Source organism: Folsomia candida, unplaced genomic scaffold (assembly GCF_002217175.1).
Source record: "Folsomia candida strain VU population unplaced genomic scaffold, ASM221717v1 Fcan01_Sc018, whole genome shotgun sequence".
Classification (NCBI taxonomy): Eukaryota; Metazoa; Arthropoda; class Collembola; order Entomobryomorpha; family Isotomidae; genus Folsomia; species Folsomia candida.
In genome coordinates this window covers 301,612-326,260 of record NW_019091210.1, presented here as the reverse complement: position 1 = coordinate 326,260, position 24,649 = coordinate 301,612, and the positions used below count along the sequence as shown (strand labels likewise).

Here is a 24,649-nt window from a genome sequence, read left to right as displayed (position 1 = left end):
TTTAATGAGGCAGCTATGCAAGTAGATAAGTAATCCAATTTTTTCTGGGCCTTTTGAGATTGAAAACTTAAGTCGAATGTGACTAAAATATTGGCGTCAGTTTGATCCAGACTAAATGAAGAAAACATGTCGTGCAAAGAGAGGATGGGATATTAATATATCGTGTCGAACAAACAATACGGTGAGCGAATAACATGCACCCTTAGAAATTTGGTGTAGTAGCTTATATGCAGGTTTGTAGATAAATATGTAGATAAAGATTTCTCGGCATTAAACTTTTCACCAATTGGGGGTAACATGTTACCACTTTGTGCAACTAATTTAGTGTGGTTGGGCGTGGAAAGAATTCGGTGTGGACATCGTGCGTTTCGAAAATATGGGTTCGGAGGTGAAGTTGAACTGGTTCCAAGTGTAGTGAAAGTTTATTAACGAGCTATTACTCAAATAATTAATACATATGTATTACCGGTAAATTTTAATCACACCCTTGTGATTACGACTTTGACATAATCATTCATATCGTACAACCCGGGGTGTGCGGATCTTTGCCCCCCATTAAAAGCTACCCATGAAATGCTACCCATTATATGCTACCCGAGATGATCTGCCCCCCATTATATCCAATGTATTATACTGTCCAAAATCCTTCCCCACGCAAGGCGGAGCTAATCGCCACATCAGATCTCACATCCGTGACGACCCCAACTCTTCGAAATCCTACCAGTGCCACGTGACCCCTTGTACGAAGTCGTTCTACACGCTCAATAATCTGCGCGGACACGTGTATCGAGTCCACAAATGCGCGAAACGATTCAGCTGCGATTTTAAAAATTGCCCGGTCACGTGCAAATCAAAAACCGCGCTAAAAGTGCATCAGGTGACGCACACAGGAGTAAAGAATTTCAAATGCGGTCATCCCAATTGCAACAAGGCATACAAGACCAAGGGCGCGGTGACCCAGCACCACGCCGCTGTCCACGTGGCGGCCCGTCCATTCAGATGCTCCACGTGTTCGAAAGGATTTTTTTCCAAGCCCTGCTTAACCCGACATGTTAAAGGGGTCCACGAAACTATAGAGGCTAAATTCGAGTGTACTTTATGCACCACGAAATTCAAGGTAATAAACTGAAGATCAGAAATATGTAGTACATATTTATATGTAAGAAATCAAAACGATACATTTTTAAAAAAATGTAAATGTTTTTTAAAGACAAAGGAAGGTTTATACATCCACATCACTTCGCACATTGGGGAGAAACCGTATTCTTGTGGAACATGTTCTGCCGGATTTAGGACGAGTAGTTCGTTAAAATGTGAATCTTATGTTTGGCTAATTTATGTAAATATGTTTCAGAAATTTAACATTCTTTTAAAAATCTAAATAGCTCACCAATACATCCATCGAGCAGAGAACAAGTTTTTGTGCGAATTTTGCTCCAAAAAGTTCAGACGCCCAGGTGAGCGAAGAGCTCATGTCCGATTGGTTCATCCCTCCACCCCCCACGCCCCCTCGGATTGTCCCACGTGCGGAAAAACCTTCCCGAACCGGACCCGCCTCCTAAGGCATGTCGGCCTCAACCACGGCGATCGGACCTTTTTCTGCTACTTTTGTCCCAAAGTGGTGAAAAATTATAAGGCCAACTTTGAAACGCACGTGCGTCTTCATACCCACGAAAAATCGTTCATTTGTACCGAGTGCAAGTATTCGACCGGGTGGCCATCAGCTCTTGTATTGTATCGCACGTGAGATGGATGCATCCCCCAATAATCGAGGATGACATGCAGACTTGCTACTTTTGTGGGGAGAAGGTTCGAAAGCTGGAGTACGATTTGATGTCCCACATGCGAAAACACACGACCGAAAAAGCATTTTGCTGTGGGGTTTGTGGCATAATGTTTAATTCGGTGGGAAAGGTAAAGGATCACATTGACGAGGTGCACTCGAGGAGAAGAAGGGCAAAATGAGGTCCGTTATGTTATTTCAAATTCGTGTATTTAAATAATTCTGGTAAGGGATAAACTTTTACATGAAAAAAATCTAAAAAATGTACATAAATGTGTACTCTGAAATTCTGTAGGTCAATGATACATAGGAGGAAATATGTATACAAAGATTACATTTTTTAATACATTAATTGATTGAGAGATATACCAATTAGGTAAATTGTTGGACCAATTTACCATGCTAGTTTGATATTATCAAACCAGCATGGTAAATTGTAATAAACATAAACCTCAAAGGCTTATGTTTAACAATAGAAATAAGATAAAAATGTCAAAAAAAATTATCTATTTTTTGAAAATCATTAAAACAAATAATTATGTATGTTAAATATAATTAAAATTACGATTGTAAGTTATTCAGGTGTTCATAAAATACAAATTTTATACTGATGTACTCAGAAGGTGCTGACTGCTGAAAATTTCTCAAAATTTTGAAACCCATTCATTAAACTAATTCATTGAAAAATTTTCTGAAATTAAGCAACTTTTTTATTCTGAAATTGTACCTTGAAAATCAAAGCATTCCCAAATTTCAAACGTATCATCGCTTTTCGAACACCACGTGAAATGGATATGGCTTCAAGGCGAGGCCCGGTTTCATGTCCAATCTCGGCGTGGGTTGTCCAACCGGGTTGGATATTTTGTACCGCTGCAGTACCGCGGTCAGTACCAGAAATGCAAGCATCGTCACGTGCAGCTCACCGGGACAGTTTCTTTTACCTGTCGAAAATGATGTACATACATACAAAATGGAAACACGACTTCAAAAAGCCCTCAAGATTTCGAAAATTTCGAATGTCGAAATAAAATTCCAAATTTCCCTATGACTCACCAAACGAAAATGCAATAACCTTCGACGCGTTTTCTAGTTCGCCATGTTCACCAATAAATCGCTCCGCTCGAAACATCTCAGGGTCTCCCCAAATTGTCTTATCTTCAAAATAAAGTCGCGTATCGACCATGATAATGCTGTCCTAAAATGACATAAATGATAGCAAAATTCAGGTTTCGATCCATAAATTTATATCTTTATGTTTGTATAAATGTGAAGTTGTCCTTGTCCTAAACTCCCAAAAATTTATTTCTAAATTTACCTTTTTAATTTTGTAGGTCTTATACCAAAAATCCCAAAGGACTCGGCGTGGCACAAAATTTTGTGCAGTTCTCGCATTTCGATGTGTCTCAAGGATGAACGCTTGGATGTACGGCATACTAAAAATACAGAAATACATAATTCCATTGAGTTAGGGTGCGTTTATACTTGGTAGCTTGCGCCATAGCTAAACTATGCATAACATTAGCACAAGTTGCTAAGGAGTGCAGTATAAACGCAGCTTCACAGTTCAATTAGATACATTCTAATTGAAACCAAAGTTTAAAGCAAAGTATTCATTGATATCGTCAGGATTAGGTAAAATTACGTAAGTACCGTTTTCTATCCTCAAAATTTATAACTCTTCCGTCCACTGCAATATCCAAAATTTCTTGGTAAATTTTCTCTTGCACGGTCGGAAATGCGATCAAATAAAGAACCGCAGCTTCAAGGAATGAGTTCGATGTGTCCGAGCTCGCCACGAGGAGATCTTGAAAAGTAACTTGAAAGTTCTCGCCTAAAAGAACCATGAAAATTTTAAAGCTGATAAAATGGTTTGAGTGAAACTTTATTAAAATTTTTACAGTTGAATATTTCTTCATCATTTCCACAGTTTTGGACGAACGCTTCAACCAAATTGTTAGGTTGGAAAGTTGTGGGCGGAGACGCTCTCAATTTTTCTTGGCTCTCGTGATAAAGTTTCTGGAAAATGTTTGTAAAAATTTTAAATTCAAAAAGTTTTCGTAAACACGTACATCGCCAAAACTGAGTCTGGCCTGCCTATACGAACTTGCTTTAAATTGTTCCTGGCGTTATTTGCAAGTCTTTTAAAATTTGGTATAAAACCAGTTTTGCGAAAATTTTAAAACCATAAGCGGAAATTTTTTTCCGGTTTTAGGTATGTAAGCACGTGATTTATTTTGCGGGAAGCTTTTACAATTTGCATACACTGCTCACCTTTCCAATTGTTTTACACGCCTGGAAAAAGTAGACCTGTGCCGTCCGGCCTAACCACGTGGGGAAGACGTACCTCAAAAATGGAAACGCATTGGCAATGCTCATCCCAACAACGCCGCTCTTCACGAAGCGTTCCGCCTTCTCCGATATTAGCTTAACTTGTGCCTTATCGTCCTCAGTTAACCGCCCAACCACCATTTGCCACATGATGGTTAGAATTGGCTGATGAAAAAGATAATCGATATTAACCTCAGTGCCGAGGTTATCGTCAATTTTGGCAAATAATAAGTCCAACATGACCTGGAAATCAGGAGGGCAAAATTTTATACATAGGCAGACATTGGGTATAGTAAGGCTGGCATTAATTTCTCCTAGAAGCGTAGAAAAAATTTTCTAGTTTATATTTTTGCCTGGATATAATGCTCCATAGCTGAAGGTTTCCCAAATCCGAATTCACGTAACGTTTTAAACGTCCAATTTCTCGTTTTATTCCAAATGCTTCCATGTGACGTTGCGATTCCCAGATTTTTATGGAAACTCCAATCAGAAAACATTCCAGTCGTGGCACGTGCAAAAGTGGCCTCGTTGGTGAGCACGGTTTGCATCGCTTCTTTTGAAGTAAGAACGACTACGTACATAGTCCGACCATAAGTTCCCGTGAATGCATTTCCGGTGATAAAGCCCAAAGTATTAGAGCTATCTGATAGAAATTTTTGTGGATGAACAAGGTATTAATCTTGTTTAGAAATCATAACTTCGTTTTCACAATTTCCTCCACGGGCTTGTACACAAGACATAAGTCGTGGCGAAAACTGCTCGATCGCGGCACGCACGGATTTCCTGGGAAAAGCGCCAGATCTTCAGTAAGTGCGACCTCAGCTTTTCCACACTTGGGTGAAATTTAGAGCATACTTGTACCTATAATTTTGACCACCAGTCATAATTTAGGGGATTAAGGTCTGCAGATACTGAGCACCGTTCTACGGATGAAAAAAAGTCATGAAAATTCGTCTGAAGCCAGTTTTGGACAATTTTGCACCTTGCGCATGAGCAGATTCTTGTTGAAAGGTCCAATGGCGATTTTCGGAGGGTCCAGGGTTCAGGTTATTAACGTTTGTCTCTAGGACACTCTGAAAATAATTCTTGGCTTCAACTTGTACCCTTTGCGGTAAAAAACAGAGATTTCATTTCTCCAGCCAACTTGCTCCCATTCACACCACGGTGATGACTTCGTATTGACTTCCGCATACTTAAACGGATGTCAGACTTCTGTACAACAAATATCTGGCCTTTTTTTCTATTGAATTTTTTGCCAACGGTGAAAAGTCTGAAATACTTTTGGCACGAAAATTGGCGCGTACCACGATCAACCTGTGGCCGTCACGAGTTATGTCTTGTCTAATTGCCCGTGGACGAAATCTTGACAAAGAAGTTATGATTTCTAAACAATATTAATACCTTGTTAATCCATAAAAATTTCGAACAGATAGCTCTAATACTTTGGGATTTATTACCGGAAATGCATTCACGAGAACTTATGACCCCACTATGTATTTAGACCAAAGTCAAAGTTATTAAATTCAACACGTATGTAATTTTAATAAAATGTAGTAACGTGAATTTTATTGACATCTTAAATTCTGGCCGGTATAAAATTCCAAAAAATAATTTCCAAAATAATTTCCAAATAAAAAATAATATTTTCGGTTCGTTTTAAAAAACGGAGACAAAAAATCTGAGGGGTTATCTGGCATATGTAATTTATTTCCATGGTATCTGGCTTTGTCTACGAACAGCAGCGGCTAAACTTTAAGAGTAAGAAGTACATATTCTTTACACAAAAGTGTGTAACTTTCATGTTCAAAACAGTTCCGGTACGTATTTTTTCTTGACGCTACATTATGGGGTCAATTTTCGATGTCCTGTTTATAGACAGAAATTTGAATCTGGGAATATGCGTGTAAACGATTGACTGAATCCCAAGATTGTATCAAATTTAATGCAAATTTTATCATGTGCATATGTATGTTATCCGCGTAATTTATCTGTTCAGGTACAATCAATGTATTTAAATAAGTACCCGGGATTTTTCCGGTTATGCACCTCATTTGCATATTTTGACTCATTACATATGGAAATCCTCTATCTCTGAAAACGGGCATGGTGAGATTTCTGCAAATGAGGTGATCCGCAAGAATAATTCTACATATTACATATGTATAAAACTACCTCTCGTTTTCGTTCCCATCTTCAACGAAAAAATTTCTCCATGCTTTTCCCCCAGTACGCCCAAAGTTTTCGTAATGTTGTCCGATGCCATCACCAAATCGATCAAGTTTCGCAGAATCGGAAAACCTTTTGGACCTGGATACGCAAATACGTAATCAATTGGAAATTTAAAAATTTGCATAAATTCAGCTACTGCTTAAAAAAAATTATGTACCTGGGGGATTATTAACATCTCGGTCGGTAGAGAAGAAATAGCGTGCCAGCATTCCAATGCAAAACACAATGAATCCAAACACCACAAACATCTTGCTACCTTGGTGAAGTCAACGTAAATACAAACTAAATCAAGAAATATTTGCAATCTTATATACATACGTACATAATCTGTACTCCTTAATAAAAATGCTTATATATTTACACCTACCTATGTATTAAACCACCTTTACGATATCAAATTCCTGTCGTGTTGGGAAGCATGAATTTAATTATATATGGATGTGTACACTGTTAAAAATCTGATATAGTCGGACAGGAATTGATTTCTCGGCTGTAAAGTGCTACCACTCGGTATGCAAATTTCAACCAGCCGTAAAAATTTGCCACCGATACGGCAAAATTTGAATGTTGAGCTATTACTCATCAATACCACTTTAAAGTGACATTATGTATTTTAATACTGGATTTCTAAGAGTGTATATAAGTGTCCATTTTTTGGGTTAATCCAATCATAAAAGGTAAAGTTTACTGCAAGGTAAATTTCTCAGGCAACAAAGTTTGAAAGGATCTTGCGTAATATTGTTATCGCTTTTATTATGTAATCACCCGAGACGCGATATATTTACAAATATCATGCCACCAACGTATACATATCTAAGTAGTTAACTTTATGAGATATCTTAATACAAACCCGAATCAAGTTGATCACATGGATTGTGTACGGTCGTCTTGGGAACCAGTTTTCTTTAGTTTCCAGTTGTTTACATATTAATTCGTTGATTAAGGTCAGGATTTTCTGGAAACTTCGGGTACTTGTGTACCTAAATACATATCTTCGTACAAATGGGAAGTGTGTATGCATGTAGTGTGTATGCATATTATGTCGCAAAATTTACATGCGGTTTGGGCACGGGTTGAAGGTCAAATCTTTTATTTAGGTACGAGAATTTTAGCATTGGACCTAAAAATGGGTGAAATGCTCGAAAATTTCCCAAAATATATCATTCCTAATGGAAAATACATAAGCATGTTTGTACGTTCAAATTTAATTTCGTTTTTCGAACACCACTTGAAATGGGTATGGCTTCAAGGTGAGGCCCGCTTTCATATCCAATCTCGGCGTGGGTTGTCCCACCGGGTTGGATATTTTGTATCGTTGCAGCAATGCGGTCAGTACCAAGAATGTGACAATGTTGGCGTGCAATTCACCAGGACAGTTTCTCTTGCCTTTTAAAAATTAAAGACTCAATTAATTATTACAATTTTGTAATAAAAATCTTTGTTTTAGATACTTAAATAAGCAATTGTTTATTTTCTCATTACTCACCAAATGAGAAGGAAATAACACTCGGCACATTTACTATTTCGCCATGTTCACCAATAAATTGTTCCGGCCGAAAGACCTCAGGGTCACGCCAAATTTGCTTATTTTCACAATGCAGGCGCGTATCGGAAAGGATGACGGTGCCCTAAAATATCCAACTCAAGCGTCAACTCTCAATGAAGTTAGTGAGCATCGGTCACTTTACATAATTTTTATTGCATAATTATCATATACGTAACGGCCACTTTACACAATTATTAAATTTGCAATATGACTTATTTATGTGAAAAGGGATTTCATCTAAAATTTAGATGAAACTCAATTTAGATTTAGATTCTAAATTAATTTAGAATTAATTTAGAATTTAGAATTAATTTAGATTCTAAATTAATTAAATTAATTAAGATTCTAAATTGAGTTTCATGCATAAAAAAATAGGCAGTTCGTTGTGTACCGTAGCCAAATAAAGGCATATACTCTCAATCAGTTAATCTATTTTCCTTTAGTTCACATAATTTCTTCTGCATAACTGCCATTTTTCATAAGGGTCATTTTGAAAAATTATCAATTATGCCATATTACACATATAAATATGTGTCTACGCTTTTTATGTAAAATGAGTTTAATCCAATAAAAATTTTACAAGTATGGCCGTTATGCAAAGTGACCTAGGACTCATATTGCACCAGAGAGTTCAAAATATTATACGTAAGTATCTGGCATAAATATGTACCTTCTTAATTTTGTAATTCTTATACACGAAGTCCCAAAGAGCTCGCCGAGGTGCAAAATTTTGTGCATTTCTCGCATTTCGATGTGTCTCTAGGATGAACGCTTGAGTGTACGGCATACTAAAAAACAAAAAAATTAAAAATCCGCACCATTGATTTAGTAAAAATTCAACACATCACAAGTTATTAATTTCTTTCGAACGGAATACAACATTTGTGCGCTGCATAAATTACCCTGACACCAACACCTCTCAAAACTATGTACATAAGAGTTTGATCTGTATTTTATCCGAAAAATCATATTAAAAAGTTGATTTACTTATTAAATTGTTCATCTCAAATTTGAAATTTTTCCAATAATACCAACCAATATTTAATATTTAAAAGTAAATTCTTCGTGGTTCTCGGAAAAAAATCATAAATTGGAAACTTGATGAAATAAACATCGTCTTTTATAGGAAATCATGCATGAAGATTATCAGGTTTGATTATGAAATCAACATTACATCCAAGAAGAATTTTATAAAATCAGTGGCAAGAGGTTAACCCTTTGATTATTATTACGTACAATTTGTTCTGCACAAAACAGGGTATTATTAACCTCTGGGCACTTATTAGCTCACCCTGCGTAGCACGGGAGCTATTGAATTTCTCTTGTTCGTCTGTCTGTCCGTCTGTCTGTCCGTCTGTGTGTTCACGAGTTTTTTGCATCAATTGATGCTAATTAATAATCCCTATGTCCATTATTGAATAACTTAGTCCCACCATTGGCATCAAACAATCCGAACGGAAATGGTGCGAATCAATTGGGAAAGTTGATCGAGAAAGTACTCCAACATTGGAATAAGTTGCACCGTTAGTATCAAACAACCGGTTATCAAAAATGATGCTAAATAATTGGGAGAATCGATGCAACATGCACCAAAAGTTTAGAATAACTGGATGAAAGGTGGTGTCAAAAATTTAACACCACGAGTTCAAGGCCCCGGGGAAAAACCAAAATTATTTCAAAATTAGATATTTATTTTGGCTCCTTATTCTGCACCCTTGGTGCAAAATTATATCATTTTTATATGCCTGCTCTTTCTGGTTATCCTGTACCATTGGTGCAAAATTATATCATTTTTATATGCCTGCTCTTTCTGGTTATCCTGTACCATTGGTGCAAAATTATATCATTTTTATATGCCTGCTCTTTCTGGTTATCCTGTACCATTGGTGCAAAATTATATCATTTTTATATGCCTGCTCTTTCTGGTTATCCTGTACCATTGGTGCAGAATTATATCATTTTTATATGCCTGCTCTTTCTGGTTATCCTGTACCATTGGTGCAAAATTATATCATTTTTATATGCCTGCTCTTTCTGGTTATCCTGTACCATTGGTGCAAAATTATATGACAATAATATATCTATTTGTTCAATTATCCTGCATCAATGGTGCAAAATTGTATAACTTTTATACTTGTATATTTTGCGCGATTATTCGGCACCTTTGGTAAAGTTATAGCAAATCATTGTATATGCGTATCTTACTCGCTAATTGTATTGTAAGTATGGCTTGGCGGGTTACTCCGCATCTTTGGTGCAAAGTTATAACCAAGTCAATATGACAGGGTGAGCTACTTCTAACGTTACTACGGTTTATTTGTTTATAATTTTTTTTTTCTTCGGGGATCAATGTTGATGATTTCATAATTATACATTGTCATGGAGGGTATTTATTATTTCTTCGTATCGTAAAATTACTCACAACGCTTAAGAGTTTTGTAATAGTCGTAAGATTTTGTCATCGAAAATCGCTTTATTACGCTTACGATTTTTGCGAAACCTGACCCCTTGTTTTATCTTCGTAAACTATTTTACGATACTAACGATACGAAGAAATAACGAATACCCTCATAGTAATTTTAAAATAACCGTTTCCTATCCTCAAAATTTATAACTCTCCCATTCGGTGCGACATTCAATATTTCCTGATAAATTTGCTCCTGCACTTCAGGAAAAGCTGTCAAGTAGAGAATAAGGGACTCAAGGAATGAGCTCGATGTATCCGAGCTAGTCAGTAGAAGGTCTTGGAAGACGACTTGGAAATTTTCGGCTAGATGTAGAGGGTACAAAATTATGAAGAAGGACTTAAGAATTGTATCTAAATAATAGTTACTAATTTTACAATTAAATAGCTCATCGTCCGTTCCACAATTTTGGACGAAAGCTTCCAATAAGTTGGCAGGTTGGGAGGTGAGCGGGGATGTCTTTAATTTTTGCACCATTTCGTCAAAAAGTTTCTAATTAATTAGAATGATACAGCAATTTTCAGTTGTATTTTGCATAAAGTGGAATGAAGGAATTGTGTATAATTTGAATGAGGGAATCATGCATACATAGTTTGGGATAGGAAAATGATGCATACATTGTTTTGAATAAAGAAATCGTGCATAATTTGTAACGAGGGGTCATGCAATCAGGTAGTCGTGAATAAAGCGAAGGATTAGTTTTTTGCATTCAGTTGTTTACCTTTGCGATGGAATTGCAGGCCTGGAAAAAATCCATCTGCACCTTGTGGCCTAACCAATTTGGGAAGACGAACCGCAAAAACGGCGTAACGTGTAAGCTTAACGTGTGCCTTATCGTCTTCAGATAACCGTCCAACTATCATGAGCCATATAGTGGTTTGGATGGGTTGATGAAAAAAGTAATCTACATTGACCTCAGTCCCTAGCTTATCATCAATTTTGGCAAACACTAAATCCGACGCGATCTGGTATTAATTCAAACAAAATTTGATATTCTGTTCAAGATTTCCTACTGATCACGTATTGAGGGGTGAAGCGAGGCGAAATCCCTTTATGGGAATGTCTTGTTTATCTGTCCATCAATCCGTATCCACGATAACTGTAAAACGGATTTCGACATGCGGTTTTCGCCAATGTGTTTCTAATTTTCAGCCCGAACCAGGGCTTATGTACATACATAGTTGTCATGTCCGTCTGTCCGTCCGTCTGTCTTTCGATAACTCTCGAACGAGTTGACTGATTGAGTTGAAATTTTTACCATATGCATATTGGACAAAGTTAGGATTCGAGTTCGAAGATGGGCAAAATCGATCCAGTGGTTGAACGGTGGGGGTCATCGGAGTGGTTGGGATATTATGCACCAAAATTTCAAAATTGTCGTAGAAAGCTGAAATTTGGTACAGAGATTGATAATAACTCCTACTGGAAGAATATGAAGTGAAATTGGAAATTTTGTTAACCGGAGCCACAATGCGGCGGCCTAATGTTAGTAAATGGAATCAATTCCACGATGAATTTTTCTAAAATATTTAACCCAAATTTTTTTGCAATGTTGTGCGTGAGCCCCAAAACAGCCAAATATCCACAAATATTTTAGAAAAATCCATCGTGGAATTGATTCCATTTCCGACCATTGGGGTGACCCATGCATAGATCGGATATTTTGCGTACTCAGTACTCCGCGTACTCATCCTCAGTACTCCGCGGAGTACGCGAGTATGTACTCCAAGCCCGGAGAACTCCATGCCTATCTTCAAAACTTGTAAAAGCTGAAATTTGGAAGATTGATACCAAATGGCTTCTCATGAAATTATATGAAGTCAAAGATGAACAAAAAGTAACCAGAGGGGCACTTAGGGGTATCCATACCGATTTCTAATAGTTTAGATTAGGGTTGCCGCGGGTAACGGGTCGGGTACCCGTTACCCGCATACCCGCACAATTCTTGCGGGTACCCGTTATCTGCGGGTAGCGACAGCTACCCGCACGGGTAACGGGTAGTTCAGTTTTTATTTAATTTTCGACATAAATCAGTTCACAAAGAAAGTTAGCAGCAGGTTAGTCCATTTACCAACAAAAGCGTCAATTTATTATTTATCCAATTCAAAATTTGCTGTTTTCCAGCAACTAGGGCTTATAGCGTGTGTCTTTTCGGAATCTACAGTAGCCTACTTCAGTCTCAAATGCTTTTCACGTCCCGAAAATGAGGAGAAATTATTGTTTCTCAAGCATAATTTGCCTGCTCTAAAATATGAGTAACAATTTGACTTGTATGTGTTTATGTAAGACTGACGATATTTTAATTTATACTTTAAAGGTGAAAAACTTGAATCCGATTGGAAGCAAAAATGTTATTTATAGACGATTTTGCAATTAAAACTTCATTTAAATCTAAATTTAAAAAAATCAAACTATATATTGAACCTTCTTTCAAGCTACACCAAGATTGTCTAGCAAGTATAAGTATTTAAAAGTCAAGCCAAAAATTAAGAATCGCGTGATACTTTCCGTGGAATGTCCACTTTAAAGAAAATATTGGCGGCTAAGTTCTATTTTTAAGTAAATGTTCAGCAACTTTTTCCTCCACTGGACGAAAACCATGGTGGTCCTTGAACTCTGCCCCTAATAGCTGTCTTTAAACGGGCTATTTAAGGCTAGCCTCCATGACGTGGTCGTCTCAAAAAATCATTGAGTAATTTAAACTGCGCGAAATTTGCACCCCCTCTGGACTTTGAATTACATTAGCCGAATGAGCCGAATTATCCTATTATTTTACACCAGTTATTTTTATTTTGGCGTTCAAATTATTCAATTTCGTATGATTTCGTATAATTTGAACGCCAAAATAAAAATAACTGGTGTAAAATAATAGGATAATTCGGCTCATTCGGGTAATGTAATCGCGGATCCACGGACTCATCGCAAGATTTCCCATACGTTTACATACACAAATACACAGCAATATTAATAAATTTCAAACTAATTTTTCGTGACTTAGAAATCGAATTTCGAAATTCTGTACACCGCTATTGTTGATGATTAGCTGCTCAAAAATATGCATTTAAAATTGATCGATATGGATAAGGGGCCGTCCATAAATTACGTAACGCAAAAATCGTCATTTTTTAGACCCCCCCTCCCCCCTCGTAACGGCATCGTAACGCTTCTCGACTACCCCCCCTCCCCCTTCGTAACGTAACATAAATTTGATTTCACCGCAGATGATTTACTTAGCACTCGCAATGCATTGTGCGGAATTTTGGGGCGGCACCGATGAAAGGAAAGGGGGGTATCGCTCATTCTGTTACCACAAAATAGAGCCAAAAATCCAGTTTATTTTTACTTATACAACCAGATCATTTCGGTTACTCCATTTTGAGATATGTAAGGTCAAAGTTTGACCGCAAACTTTTGCAAATGAATTGATCTGGTTGTACATATCTATGTAAAAATAAACTAGATTTTTTCGTATATTTCTTGGTAACAGAACGAACGATGGACTCGTTACCCCCCCCCCTTCCTTGACCGGTTCCGCCCTAAAATTCCCCACTGTAATGCAACCTTTTCTCAATTTACACCTGGAAAACTAATGAAAAATGTATATTTACTACATGCGTACACTGAAACCTTTGGGATGACATGAATTCAATATGCTCGGCGTATCATATTTGGCGAATTTTAGTCCAGTTTATAAAATGTGTTACGTAACAAATTTTTTATACCCCCCACCCCCTTCATAACAATTCGTAACGCACTTCCCATGACCCCCCCCTCCCCCCCTCTTGCGTTACGTAATTTATGGACGGCCCCTAAGCCAATTTTGCCTGATGATTAGCATGTGTTCTTATGGAATTTACACTATTTGTGGCATCCAGCCATTCTCAAGCTACCAAAATGTTTGATGTCGGCTCGAGTACAACGACAACGGGATGGTCTACAATATCGTCGACCAGAATTTCGAAATTCGTCCTAGTTGCTGAGATTTAATTAAAAATGTAGGGTTGTGACGTCACTGTTATGACGTAGGCGGCGCGTCATGGAAGCTTGCGTTAAGGAAGAGATAACTGATAATTCCTAATTTTTGGCTTGATTTTTTGATATAATTCGTTAAGAAATCCCGATGTAGTTTGAAAAACGTTCCATTGCAAGTCAAAAAGTTTGGTTTCAGAAACAACTAGTGACATTCCCAAAACAAATTATGGCATGCATTACTTGCGTATAGCATTATCTCAAACTACATATCAACCCAAGTGAGCAAATAATTAATTAAATCGAATTTATTCTGAAGTTTGGTTAGCTTTTAACTTAATTCTCATAACGGGTAGCGGGTAACGGGTACCCGTGCGGGTACGGGTAGTTGTGCTGCGGGTAGCGGGTCGGGTAACGGGTAGCATTTTCGCTACCCGCGGCAACCCTAATAGACTCTAGCAGATTTTTAACTCTAGGAATTTCGCATTCTTATTGTAGGGCACATACATCCACACGATACTTAACAAGCACATTTAACCTGATCCCATCTACATAGCATACACGGTCCATTGGCGTGACAACAAGAACCAGTTTTTCACCGCATGGAGAAATATCCTTTTAAGCCTTTTTTCGCATCCAGGCGAGGTCAGGGTTTTATTGGTGCTTGGGGTACATATGGTGGAGTTATTTGTGCGTATCACCTTAACATTATTGCACATTCGTGAGAGGCAGCTTGTTCATCATGGAAAGCCCGTACGGCCGAAAATGGGGATAGTGAGATTCTAATGTGCAAATGCAGTTATCCGTGCAAATAATTCCACTGTATTTTTACATATTTTACGATGGGTTAAACATTCCAATATTTACATATTCATATTATTTCTATAGATAGGTAATTACTGACATGCTTGCCCAATATTTGAAGTGCAAGGTTTCCTTACCATAAACACAGCCTAGCTTTTTTCATGAATGGATAAAAATCAATCTCGAAAGGGGATATGAATGGTGTAAAAATCAATGCAATTTATCTTGAACTATGTATGAAGGAAGTTTATGCGTATTTCTACAGACAAGTGCATACAAATGTCTATATTTTATTTAGTCGGAAAACTTAAATACATACAATTTGAACAAGTTCAAGGTCGTGACATCATATATTTTATTAACACGAGTTTTTAGCATTTTAATAAAAAAACCGAGTGAAATGGTCAAAATTTTCCGAAAATCCATCACAACTTGTCTGACAGTTAAATATGTATAATTACATTTTCAAATTTCGCTTTTCGAAGACCACTTGAAATGGGTATGGCTTCAAGGCGAGGCCGGGTTTCATATCTAATCTCGGCATGGGTTGTCCGACCGGGTTGGAAATTTTGTATCGTTGCAGTAATGCGGTCAGTATCAAGAATGTGACCATACTGGCGTGCAATTCACCGGGACAGTTTCTCTTACCTGTTACAAATTGAAGACTTATTTAACAATTTTATAATTTCGGAAAAATTATCATTTACTTATTTTTTCATGACTCACCAAATGAGAAGGAAATAACACTCGACGCATTCTCTAGTTCCCCATTTTCGCCAATAAATCGTTCCGGCCGAAAGACCTCAGGGTCACCCCAAATTTGCTTATTTTCACAATACAGCCGTGTATCGACAAGGATGATGGTGCCCTAAAATATCCAACTCAAGCCATCGGTCACTTTACATAATTTCTAATGCATAATTACGATTATACACAAAGGTCATTTTAGTATGTATATGTATTTGCACATGTAAAATGGCTGGTGATCTATGTACCTTCTTAATTTTGAAATTCTTATACGAGAAGTCCCAAAGAGCTCTCCGTGGTGCGAAATTTTGTGCAATTCTCGCATTTCGATGTGTCTCAAGGATGAAGGCTTGGGTGTACGGCATACTAAAAAATTAAAATCGGGTCAACAAAATACCAAGTCAACAAAACACTAAAAACAAAACATTCGTAGTATAATTTTAATAAAAATTAATCTAAATACACCGTAAGTTATTAATACTTTCTTAAAAATCCAGTATAAAAATGATCTGAAGTTAGAATAATTTGATATTACTCGACCAACATTGCACAGATAAGTGACACATACGTTATAATAAAAGCTCGATATTAAAGTTTACTACATAAATCCCAGTAGCAAATTTTTATGGGCCGGTATAATTTGAATACTAAACGGTAGTAACTTTAGTATCGAGAAATCAATACTTTCCTTGACAATACCAGATTTCTAACACTGTACAACCCTGTTTTGCATATGAAAATTACAATTTCAAGATTTACCATTTCCTGTCCTCAAAATTTATAACCCTCCCGTTGGGTGCGACATCCAATATTTCTTGGTAAATTTTCTCTTGCACTTCAGGAAATGCTATCAAGTAGAGGACAATGGACTCGAGGAATGAGCTCGATGAGTCCGAGCTGCTGAGTAGAAGGTCCTGAAAGACGACTTGGAAATTTTCGCCTACGTTAAGGAGATAACAAATCATCCAAAATTTTAAAAATTTGTACACCTTCTTAAAGTAAAATATTCTTTAAATAAAAAGTAACAACTAATTTTACTGTTGAATATTTCATCGTCCTTTCCACAATTTTGGACGAACGCTTCCAATAAGTTGGCAGGTTGGGAAGTGAGCGGGGACGCCTTTAATTTTTCTCCCATCTCGTCAAAAAGTTGCTAAGTAATTAGTTTAAATTGGAATTTTCAATTAAATTGTGCATACATAATTTGAAATGAAGGAATCAAGAATAATTTGAAATGAGGTAATTTTGCATAAGTTGTACGAATCAGGGAATCATAATTTGGAATGGTGGTACCCTGCATAAATAGTTTGGAATGAGGCAAGCATGCATACTTTCAAACGCGGGAATCAGGCAAAATTTCAAACGAGGGAATTAGGCATAATTTCAAAACAGGAAATCGTGCTTAAAGTGGAATTATCTCGGGAATCTTACATAAATCCATATTTTTTTTGATCTAATCACCTTTCCGATTGAGGTACACGACCGGAAAAAATCCATCTGCACCTTGTAGCCTAACCAATTTGGGAAAACGTATCTCAAAAATGGAAAAGCATTCACGAGACTTGGTCCAAGAATGCCACTTTTCATGAACCGTTCCCCCTTCTCTGAAATAAGCTTGACGTGTGCCTGATCATCTTCAGATAACCGACCAACGATCATGAGCCACATTGTGGTTTGGATCGGTGGATGAAAAAAGTAGTCAACATTGACCTCGGTGCCTAGCTTCTCGTCAATTTTGGCAAACAATAAATCCGACGCGATCTGAAATTAATTCGGGAAAAATTTTCTTTTCTGCCTAAAATTTCCTAATTGTTATTTTTACCTGGATATATCCCTCCATAGCTAAAGATTTCCCAAATCCAAATTCACGCAACGTTTTAAACGTCCAATTTCTCGTTTTGGTCCAAACGCTTCCATGGGATGCTCCAATTCCCAGATTTTTATGGAAACTCCAATCAGCAAACAGACCGCTGTTGTCACGTGCGAACGTTGCCTCGTTGGAGAGGACGGTTTGCATGGCTTCTTTTGAAGTGAGCACGACTAAAGGATAAATACATAAGTAGTTATTATTATTTTAATAAGACTAATATATTTCTTGTTCGCTTAAAAATGCTCTCATAGAAATCCAGTATTAAGATAATACCAATCGGTATTAATACATAACTCTATCAAAGTGGAATTGATAAATAATTCGGTGTAGTTGTAGCTCGATATTAAAGTTCTACACTCAAAATAATGTAGTAATGAATCATTACCATGCGGAATGACTATGAGGCTCTACCACGTCGGTTACGATTTGTCATAGAAATGGTCATAATAATTTCAGGTAAATTCAAATTCATTACCAAATATTAAGGAAGTGAATACCATTATATATTAAATTTGAATTTCCCTGAACTTATTATTACCATTTCTTACTATAAATCCTAACCGACGTGGTAGAGCCTCATATCCATTCCGCATGGTAATGATTCATTACTACCTTATTTTGAGTGTACCAGATCAGTTGCAAATTTTTAGACCATCTTAATTTTAATACCAACGAATAACAACTTTATTACCGATAAATCAATACCTGCGCGACTATAACAGATTTCTAACGGTGTAGGTACATGGTAAAAATGACAAATAATTGAATTCATAACATAAATTTCATTACTTGTCAAATTACTTAGTAAATTACCAGAAATTTATCTTTAACTAAAAACATACATAAATTATTTACCTGTCCTTTTAAATCCCATCCTGATGGAAAAAATTTCTCCATACTTTTCCCCCAATACTCCAAAAGTGTTCACCATATTGTCCGATGCTCTCGCTAAATCAATTAAATTTCCCAAAATGGGTAAACCTCGTGGACCTGGATTGGATCGAAGATACAGATTTATGAAACAAATCGTCCCATTTTATAGCAAAAAATGTAATACCTGGTGGCTCATCGGAATGATGGTGTTTATCCAACAAATAATATACCAGCACGGCCAGGCACAAGCTGAGGAGAGCAAATTCAAGCATTGTGTTGCCAACTTGGAACAAGTGGATGAACTGAACTGTGAAACAGTTCAGATTTTCAGATGGAACTGCATATGTACATATTGGGATGAAATCATGCATGGATCAGGATTTGGATGCAAAGACGACACGGGTTTGCAAAAAAGTGCAGCTTGCTGTTTTTTGTTTTGCTGAATGAGGTGTTGCATTAAGAATGTGCTTGGGTGTGCTGAGAATTTCGCAACATTTTATTGACTCATTACCAGCCGGATTGTATGTATATATATCTCCTCAGGCTCGATAATACCGGTCATTACCGTATAGTAATGAAGTAGTATGTACATACATATTTATGTGACTCTACCAGATTTTTGCAGTGTCAGAATTTCGCATTTGTATAGTTGACAGTAATTGTAACTGTAATACTGTAATACATAAATATACATACATATGTATGATAATTATTATTATAGGGTGACTCATAGCATTTAAATCGATGACATCCTGAATGAATGGTCCTATTGCGTGATAACAAGAACCAATTGTCCAACTGCATGGAAAAATATGCTACTATGTATCTATGTAGATATCTTGTATCCAGGCAAGATCGAGTTTTTTTGGAGCGTCGGGTACATACAGTGGAATTATTTGTGTTGATAAACTCATTTGCATATTTTGACACGTTCGCAAGAGACGGAGTTTATGTATATACTCAACATGGAAAATCTGTATCGCCGAAAATGGGCGTAGTAAGATTTATGTACTATGCAAATAAATGAGGTGACCCGCAAAAATAACAAAACTGTATATATGTACTCATATTATGTTACGTTAAACATTCCAATATTTGCATATTCACATTCTTGCAATAGTTAGGTTATTATTGACAGTTTCAGCCGACATGCCAGCCGAATAACTATTTGCAAGGTTTCATTATCTTCAATATACATAGTTTAACGGTTTCATGCATGAAAAAAATTAGTTTACATATGTAGAAAGAGTTGTATAAATGGTGTACCAATTTATGTTTGGGCAATTTATCTCAAAAGTATAAGCAAGTTTGTATGTGTTTCTACAAACAAAAATATGTATATTTTGTGTGCATATGTACCTATGTATCTAAATAATTGGGATGTATGTATATTATATGCATACTTACATACTTATGTACACGTACTCTCTTAGTAACTGGGTATGAACTATGTAAGAACAAAAATAAATGTTTGTTCTTACATACATATTTAGCATAGTGAATTGGAAAACTTAAATGCTCTTTGGACGAGTCGAGGGTCATGAAACGTTATCTTTTATTAACCCGAAGTTTAATAACGGGCCAAAAAACTGGGTGAAATGGTCGAAAATATCCAGTAAAACCGTTAGACAAATATATTCACAAGTTTGAATTTCGCTTTTCAAACACCACTTGAAATGGGTATGGCTTCAACGCGATGCCCGGTTTCATATCTAATCTCGGCGTGGGTTGTCCGACCGGGTTTGGATATTTTGTATCGTTGCAACAATGCGGCCAGTACCAAGAATGCGACAATATTGGCGTGCAGCTCACCGGGACAGTTTCTCCTGCCTATTACCAATTAAGGACCGCATTAATAATTTCAAATTATCCTTTGTTACCTTTTTTTCATGACTCACCAAATGAGAAGGAAATAACACTCGACCCATTCTCTATGTTGAATTCAGAATTGTGAATTGAGAATTACTTTATTATGTTGCACATAACCTCTATATATACATGATGAATTCATATACTTAAACATCCTCCGGATCTTACTAATCATAACAAATACCATTCCAAATACCAGTACAACCATGATTATGATGCATAAGGCATATTTTATGCATTACTAAAAATGACCTGCTTATTTTTAACACCCTCCTTGAGGCATAAAATAACTAAATTATTATCCGCGAATGCTCTCTTCCAAAGACTCCGCGTCGTTGTTTAAATCCCGTAGTTGAATTCCAGTCCGATTTATGATCTTGTCCTCGCTAACCTTATCAGAATTCTGTTTACAACACAATGTCAGTTTTGTGTATAAAATCAAACCCAGAATTATTGTAAATCCTCCACCGATCAAGGCGACGATGATCCAAAAGTTGGTGTCATTAAAACGGTACCAATGATTCTCATCCAAAGGTGTGAGCAGTTCCATGGTCCGATTCAACTCATCCCATTTTACCGATGGTGTAAGATGCCACGCAAGCTTTTCCATCATCAAGGGGTCCTCTTTTTCATTATATACTAAATTGAGTGCTTGCCCCTTGTACGTGATATTATTCAGAGTAAAAGTTCCCGTCAAGGGCAACTTAAACACATGATTTGGACACTTCACATTCCTATGTGAACCGTACATGAACTCTAAACCTGGACAGTATATATGAAACATATTGTTGTATGTTTTAACTTGAATGAAATCCGACTCATCTCCCTCCTTGCTCTCCATACATTTAGTCATTTTGTAAACATCCTCATTAAAATGACGCGACTGACTAATGCAACGGGCAGAAGGTACGAGCATGTCTTTTTGCCCCAACGCCACTGAATAAATGCAATCTTCACCCAGAGATATAATTGCATGCCTTGGCCCATGGTATGTAGCAGTGCAAGTCCTGCCTTTCTCTTTCACCATAAGGAAAAATGCGTCAGCTTGTAGCATTGTCAAGTTCGTATTTACAATTGGAACAGCAAACTCCAGCGTGAGTGCATTTCCATCTCCGTTCATGGAACAGCGCTTGAACTCTCCGTATTCCAAAGGACAGTTTGCATCACACGGCAGTGTAATATTCATAAAGTCAAAGAATGAATCATCCATCTTATGCTTCCTCCACAAAGCCCTTGTGTGTTGTACTACTCCCCTTCCTACTAATAAACGCGAAATTATGTAGGAAACAATGTACTGAACCAGAATGGATCTTTCTTTGAAGGAGTTGGTATCGTCTATTAACGAGTTCACAGTCACACTGAGTTTCTTAACTTCCCCTTTGAGAAAAATCAACTCCTCGCTTGTAATCTGTGCCTTTCATTCCATATCATCCAATGTTCTTTCAATTTCAAGCTGACTAACTTCAAGTTGGTCAGTTTTATGAATGGCATATCCACCTATTCCTATCCCTGCACTAGCAGCTACAGAAAGGAATATCCAGCCCACCACGATAGGTACGACCCTTCTTACTCTTATTGGGCCCATAAATTTTTTCGAGACAATTTCTCGAGTTCTCCTCGAAATAAAAGTTCATAATGCTCGTCGCATTTCTGCCTTAATTTCATGACGACTTTTGCAGAAAGTCCTTCCAGCGGAAGAAGTTCGCAAGGCGATACAAGGTTTATCTTGACCGTGACACTGTTGTGACCGATCACTGCTGGTTCGCCATTTCTTCTCCAAATTACTGGACTCCCCTCTTGAAGTTTATGACAACCCCCGAATCCCAAAGTCAGCATGTAAATTATTGTTGTAATAATCGACATGAGGTTCAAGTCAAACTTCTTACTTGCCTTCTGTTTTTGAGGCTCTTCTCTCTTCCTCTGCGGGTTCATTGGAGCCGATGCTGACACAGAATGCACAAACTGCTTATGAAATTGTTCTCCAATTTCACTCTTTTTCTTATCACACATGTACTCCCCTGCGAGTTGTTCTTTATGGCCTAAAAATACAGCTTTTCTGTCAACTGCATTTTTAACTGGATCAAGTCTCTCGGCCGAGCTAGCTTTGTCCAGTTTCTCAACTGGCTTAAACAGCATCACTTGCATGTTGTCGTCGTTTAATTTGGCTCGTAGACTTTCTTCTCCATCTGAAGTGAAGAAAATTGTTCCTTCTCTTGTGCTGCGAGTGTAAAAACCCTTCTTCAGCACACAATTTTTTGCGAATAAATTACTACCACCAGGTAAATAAAGCACATTTTTGATCTGAATTATTTCCCATTTCTTCAAAATAAGTGCTTGGAGAGTTACAACTCCTACCCCTGGACATTTAGCAAATTTATTTGCAGCAATTTGAAGTTTTCTCGGTACATCAAACTTCTCGTAAGACGTAAACCAATCGCTTCTCCCAGTGACGTGGACATTCGTACCACTATCACAAAACCAGACAAAATTATCTCGTGATGTCTGAGTTCCACTTTTTACCATGAAGGATTTCCCTGGCTGCGATTTAACTGGCTGCTTTTCTTCGCCTGATTCTTTTTCGTTTTTCTTCAAAAGGCTCCAGCAGTCAGCCTTATAGTGGCCCCTTTTACCACAAACATGGCACGTTCCTTGTTTCTTGCCACCCCCATTCACTGGGTTGACCTTTTTCTTGCCAGAGAAAGCCCTTTGACTCTGTCCTTCTTTATCCCACATCTCTTCACGAGATTCATGGATTTTTAATTTTTGAACTAGGTTTTCTACGGTTTTCTCTGCGTCAGGAACTACATCCCAGGATGCCACGAGACTATCAAATCTCGGCCCACTGAGTTCATGTAAAACTTTGCTGAGGATTGCATCTGCATCCAAGCTTTTGTAACCCATTGCATTTAGCTGCCCACTAATGGATTGCAGATTATTTATCAATTCGGTGGGAGTCTTTTCCCCCAAATTTGCTTTGTAAAACTCTTGCAGTAATTGCTGCTTTGTCCACTTATTAGACTTACCAAAAGTCTGATCCAAAGTGGTCCACATTGCTGCAGCTGTAGTAGAAGAAAAAATGTAACTTGTTAACTTCTCGTCAACAGTTTGCAGAATTATGGCCATTCCGGCCCTGTTGTTCATGTCCCAGGCTTTCTCTTTGTCTGGATCGGATGACGGTCTAGTTTCCTTCCCGAAAACTATTTCTTGTATTCCCGATGCCCAGAAAATATTTTCTAGTGTCAACTTCCATAACGAGAAGTTCCTGGCACCCTCAAGCTTTTTGACGTTGCTGTGGTCAATCTTTATCACTTTTGACATGGTGGAAACTTTTAAAGATAATTTTCAGAATTATCAGTAAAACGGTTTATTTAATTGTTCGTCTCACTTTCCTCACTGAAACTCTTTCTTGAGAGCTCCGTGCTGATAACGTGTTGAATTCAGAATTGTGAATTGAGAATTACCTTATTATGTTGGGCATAACCTCTATATATACATGATGAATTCATATACTTAAACATCCTCCGGATCTTACTAATCATAACAAATACCATTCCAAATACCAGTACAACCATGATTATGATGCATAAGGCATATTTTATGCATTACTAAAAATGACCTGCTTATTTTTAACACTCTAGTTCACCAGTTTCTCCAATAAATCGTTCTGGCCGAAATTCCTCAGGGTCACCCAAGATTTGCTTATTTTCACAATACAGCCGTGTATCGACGAGGATAATGGTGCCCTAAAATATCCAATTGAAGGGGAAGTCAATGATCTTTGGTCACTTGACATACTTTCTTGACTTGTTGCATAACTACCACTTTGTATAACGGTCATTTTACATAATCTCGATTATGCAAATGTAATTGCATATCTAAAATGGCTGGTTATGCACAATGAGTTTTATGCAATGAAAACTAGGCAATTTGGTCGTTATTCAAAGGTACATTGTGTAAAATTACTTAGGACCAAGTGCCTGCTGACCAAGTTGCATCAGAGGATACAAAATATTAGCCTAAACGTATGTATCTACCATAAATACATACCTTCCTAATTTTGTAATTCTTATACAAAAAATCCCTTAGGGCTCGGCGCGGAAAATCTTGTGCAGTTCTCGCATTGCGATGTGTCTCAAGGATGAACACTTGGGTGTACGGCATACTAA

General features: G+C 37.3%; 2 protein-coding genes across 5 annotated transcripts; both read right to left on the bottom strand.

The window, feature by feature from the left end:
- Window positions 1-2,106: 2,106 nt before the first annotated feature.
- Window positions 2,107-6,762, bottom strand: LOC110857322 (farnesoate epoxidase). Of its 4 annotated transcripts, none has more exons than XM_035857934.1 (11): window positions 6,708-6,761; window positions 6,498-6,622; window positions 6,284-6,418; window positions 4,465-4,682; window positions 4,055-4,354; window positions 3,682-3,799; window positions 3,434-3,614; window positions 3,099-3,216; window positions 2,837-2,978; window positions 2,511-2,724; window positions 2,107-2,426 (listed from the first exon to the last, which is right to left on the bottom strand). In XM_035857934.1, the coding sequence occupies exons 2-10, from the start codon at window positions 6,586-6,588 to the stop codon at window positions 2,546-2,548; spliced, it is 1,482 nt and encodes a 493-aa protein (XP_035713827.1). In that variant the 5' UTR covers window positions 6,589-6,622; window positions 6,708-6,761; the 3' UTR covers window positions 2,107-2,426; window positions 2,511-2,545. The 4 variants fall into 4 exon arrangements, with proteins under 4 accessions (XP_035713827.1, XP_021961626.2, XP_035713828.1 ...); XM_022105934.2 differs by having other exon boundaries at window positions 2,107-2,416; XM_035857935.1 differs by having other exon boundaries at window positions 2,107-2,724; window positions 4,465-4,664; window positions 6,708-6,762.
- An 8,632-nt stretch (window positions 6,763-15,394) lies between these two features.
- Window positions 15,395-18,947, bottom strand: LOC110857178 (farnesoate epoxidase). Its single transcript, XM_022105785.2, has 9 exons — window positions 18,799-18,947; window positions 18,597-18,731; window positions 17,694-17,911; window positions 17,333-17,632; window positions 16,910-17,024; window positions 16,631-16,811; window positions 16,120-16,237; window positions 15,851-15,992; window positions 15,395-15,772 (listed from the first exon to the last, which is right to left on the bottom strand). The coding sequence occupies exons 1-9, from the start codon at window positions 18,884-18,886 to the stop codon at window positions 15,582-15,584; spliced, it is 1,488 nt and encodes a 495-aa protein (XP_021961477.1). The 5' UTR covers window positions 18,887-18,947; the 3' UTR covers window positions 15,395-15,581.
- Between the last annotated feature and the right edge of the window lie 5,702 nt (window positions 18,948-24,649).